The sequence below is a fragment of the Monopterus albus genome, unplaced genomic scaffold (assembly GCF_001952655.1).
Source record: "Monopterus albus unplaced genomic scaffold, M_albus_1.0 scaffold44.1, whole genome shotgun sequence".
Taxonomy (NCBI): domain Eukaryota; kingdom Metazoa; phylum Chordata; class Actinopteri; order Synbranchiformes; family Synbranchidae; genus Monopterus; species Monopterus albus.
Genome location: NW_018127924.1, coordinates 671,780 through 675,554, shown reverse-complemented (window position 1 = coordinate 675,554; position 3,775 = coordinate 671,780). Strand labels below are relative to the sequence as shown.

Here is a 3,775-nt window from a genome sequence, read left to right as displayed (position 1 = left end):
TTCCATATAATGGAAATCATTTGTGTACAAAAAGTGATCAGTATACTAGGCTACTTGGTTTTTTTAATTTTACTTTTGAAATGTGTTTTTGTCAGTGCATCTTTTTTCAGTATTTTTCTAATATAACGAGAGCAGCAGGATAAAGCAGAGGTGTGCCTACTTGAGATAAAAAAAAAAGCATGTGTGCACCATAGATGTGTAAGACAAACTAAAGTGGCAAACAACCACAAAGACAGGAAGAACCCATCTGGCTATTTCAGACGTTAAGCTTGCAATTGTTACATGAAATGAGGGTAGCCACATCAAAAGAGAAAAGGTTCATCACTGCTCTCAAATAGAGACAATCATTTGAACTGTTTTTCTCTGACTGTCTCCTGTCACACTGACCCATATGACAAATGTAAGTGTCAGTGCATTCTGCTCTCAGGCCTGAAGTTAATTTGCTTGTCTGCCACTGATTGCACTTTAAAGCTGCATAAAGTTTTGACAGAATTACTGGATTATAAATTATTCAAACCTGAGTCACTACATAATGGAGACTGTATCAGCATTATATGTTCACATTAAGGGGCCACAGAGAGCCAGCTGTGGTCAGTGTGTTATTAAAAAAGAGAGAGAGAGAGAGAAAACTGGGTTACGATTCTAGTAGAAGAGCTTCGGCCTAAATTTCTCTTGAGGTGACGTTTTGTTACATTACGAAGCAGTGAAATTTATACAGTCTATGAGACATGGCTGCTTTGTGCATTTCAGTGTATGTCACTTATCAGTGAAATAACATTTCTAAATATGTACATGAAATCATGCACAGAAGCAGAAGTGTTAGGCACAATTCCTGAAACTGAGCTAAACTCTAGATTCATTATTTAATGAACATAAACAATAAGGCAGAAATACTAAAGAAAAAGTACTCCATACCAAATATACACATCATAACAGAAAATTAGATGCAACCTACAAAGTCAAACTACTCAGTCATGCACTGTACACTTCATTTTGACTAAATAGTGAGAGACATCCTGCACCAGTGCTAGAGGGAATAAAAGACTATTTCTTTTCATGTAAAAGTGCAGGAAAAGAAATGTTACATTTTCAACCTGTCCTACTCCTGTAAAGCCATGACGTGGCCTGTTGCTGAAAACATTTATAGTCCTCTTCCTTTTTTCTTTTTCTACACATAACCCATGTAAATTTTTTTTTTAGAACATGTGCTTGCTTCTGTCAGAGAGGTGTTATATCACAGGCTATATCACTGGGCTACAGACTAGTAGGACACCTTAACTACAGGACTGAGGTCAGGTGGTGGTTTAAGTACGGAGCCCTGGGCCGTGCAGTCCCTGCGATCACTACCAGGATGTCTGTCCTACTGGTTTAAGGAGCCAGAGTGACCTTATTTGTCAAAGTTGAGAAGAACACCTGCAAGAACCCAGGTAAGTCCTGTGGGAGCAGGTGTTTAATTATATAGGAAGGGACAGTTCAGTGAGAATCACCTGTCCCTCCCATACCTGATCACAGTTAGAAAGGCAAATTATCAATTAAAACAATCTTGTTGCCATGCTCATCTGATAGTGGTTCTGTGAAATCCCTTCTCAGAAACAGTTTGTAGAATCTAACTTGAAATTTTACATAGTTGTTCTAATTAATTTACAAAGATGGTTCTGCCAGGTCAGACGCAAAGGTCATGTTAAGTGGCAACATCCCATTTTCCCTGCAGGAGTCATTAAAGTTTTATTTATCCTAGTCATCTGTACTACTCTTGCTAAATGAGGAAACAAAGGGATAATAATTTAAGCTTTTCCGGTGTGGCATTGCAGGAGCAGATTTCTCTCCCAGTGATCTGTTCAGGGACAGTGATTTGAAAATGAGGTGACATGAGTTGACCACAAGCAGTCACTCTGTCCTTTGGCTGAATTTGTATTAGCCAACATGTTTCTCATGATGGGACCTGACACCTCCCCTGGAGCAGAGCAATAAAGTGGAAAGGCTACACTCTGATCAAAAGTTATGCTTTAAAATGTCTACACGTTATATGTAAATTTTGTAAGATGGAAATTTTTGAAGAAAAGCCCACATGACTACATTTACACAATCAAATTTTCTCCCCTCACGTACTGAGTGCTCAGTATGTGCTAAGTCTCTATGGCTGGAGCTTTTTCCTGGGGTGAATGTCTGAGTGAAATGGATTTACTCTTAAGGATTAATGAGAAGACTTTTACCACATAGTGAAGGGTGGCTCAAAAAATATGTGAAGTTTATGATTATGCGGAAAAGGGCCTGCTTTGTGTGAACATGTTTTACTCATTACTTTGTACTGTAAGTGAAGTAGGTGTAGTGACGTGATACAGCAAAGAATCACTGAGCCTGGGCTGTTTGCTGATGTACAGTCCGGGAAACTGCATTGGAACCATTAATGTCATGAAATATGGAAGGAAGTCAGTCCTCCAGATTACACTAAAATATACCTGATGAACCTGCCACAATAAGTCTCTTAATTATCATTACTGCATTATGGTACTGCTGCCAAGTTGATCAGAAAGTTACTAAGTTGCCAATAAATATTTGTCTAACATTCATGCATATTTAAATCTGTTTCTGCACTCATAATTCTGAAAATGAGCAGTGACTGTGCAGAAATACATATAGTCTGAAACGGACTCTTGACACTTTTGAGTATTTACTTCTTAGAATTCAAGAACCACTCATTTTGAACCAAGTCATTCAAGAGAAAACGCCAGCAGGTGTGGCACCTATAGGCCTATTGGGAAAGTACAGAGGTAGACGTTTGTGCACGCGCGCGCACCCTCACATATGACTCATCTCGTCTAAACCAAAGCACTTTGTCCATCCATTCACGTTACACCCATGCAAGAACGCGCAGACTCAAACTCATCTTGGGGCGCGACACTTATAGTGAAGTGGCTATATAAGTCCATTCACTTTAAATAACTATAGACTTGATTTTTCCAAGAAGTGAAGGAGGGTGGCATCTCGCCAGCTGCTTGGCAACCTACACGGCTGTGCTGGACCAGCTCTAAAGACCGAAGGTAAAGTAAAGCATCATTTATGTGATCGACACTGTGAGTTTGCCTTCTTTGGCTATATATAGGCTATTCTTATTTTCTGGGCACTACTTAACTCCAAATAAACCTGATTTGTTAAAAAAAAAAAGATCTACTGCTTTGGCTTCACAAAGGTCGAATGTTTTAACAAATCAAAATACGGATGTTTAACCTTAGTAATTGCATTGCATTTTCAAACGTGATGTTGTTTTATAGTAATGGAAATAGATGCAAAGACAGCAGGCGGTAATACTGTGCCGTCACTGCACGTTTTTACAAGAATTATTTGCGTTATTAACAGTGATGAAGGTGAATCAAGAAATCTCTTACAGCAGTAACTAAAAAGTAACATCTTAATTGACAGTTACAAACCAGATGCATTATTGCATTACTTGTTTTACGTGCGTAAATTCCTCTTTACGCAGCACATTTCACAATAAAGTTAAGTTAAAAGGCAAAGATGTTGCATAAAAAATAACCCAGGAATTCCATTTTCTTCTCAGATTCCCATTGATATCCTGACATGAAGCTCAATTTACTTGGTACCACCGTGATTCTGCTAGTTGTCTTCTTACCGCGCTACCAATGTCGGGCTATTGAGAGCCCTGGCGGTGCCCTACGCGTCCCAGCTCCCCAATCCCCAAACTCCCAGCAGCAGCAGCCTGTTCCCATCCTGGAGCGTCTTGGGGAAGAATACTTCATCCGTATGGGCAACGGGG

The 3,775-nt window shown here is 39.4% G+C and overlaps 1 protein-coding gene across 1 annotated transcript in view; it reads left to right on the top strand.

The window, feature by feature from the left end:
* Positions 1–2,879: 2,879 nt before the first annotated feature.
* Positions 2,880–3,775, top strand: part of crhb (corticotropin releasing hormone b) — a 1,512-nt gene continuing 616 nt past the window's right edge. The window contains 3 exon segments of the mRNA XM_020600029.1: positions 2,880–3,041; positions 3,560–3,773; position 3,775. The exon segment at position 3,775 is cut by the window's right edge and continues 616 nt beyond it. Coding sequence (XP_020455685.1) covers positions 3,580–3,773; position 3,775 — 195 coding nt within the window. The 5' untranslated portion in view covers positions 2,880–3,041; positions 3,560–3,579.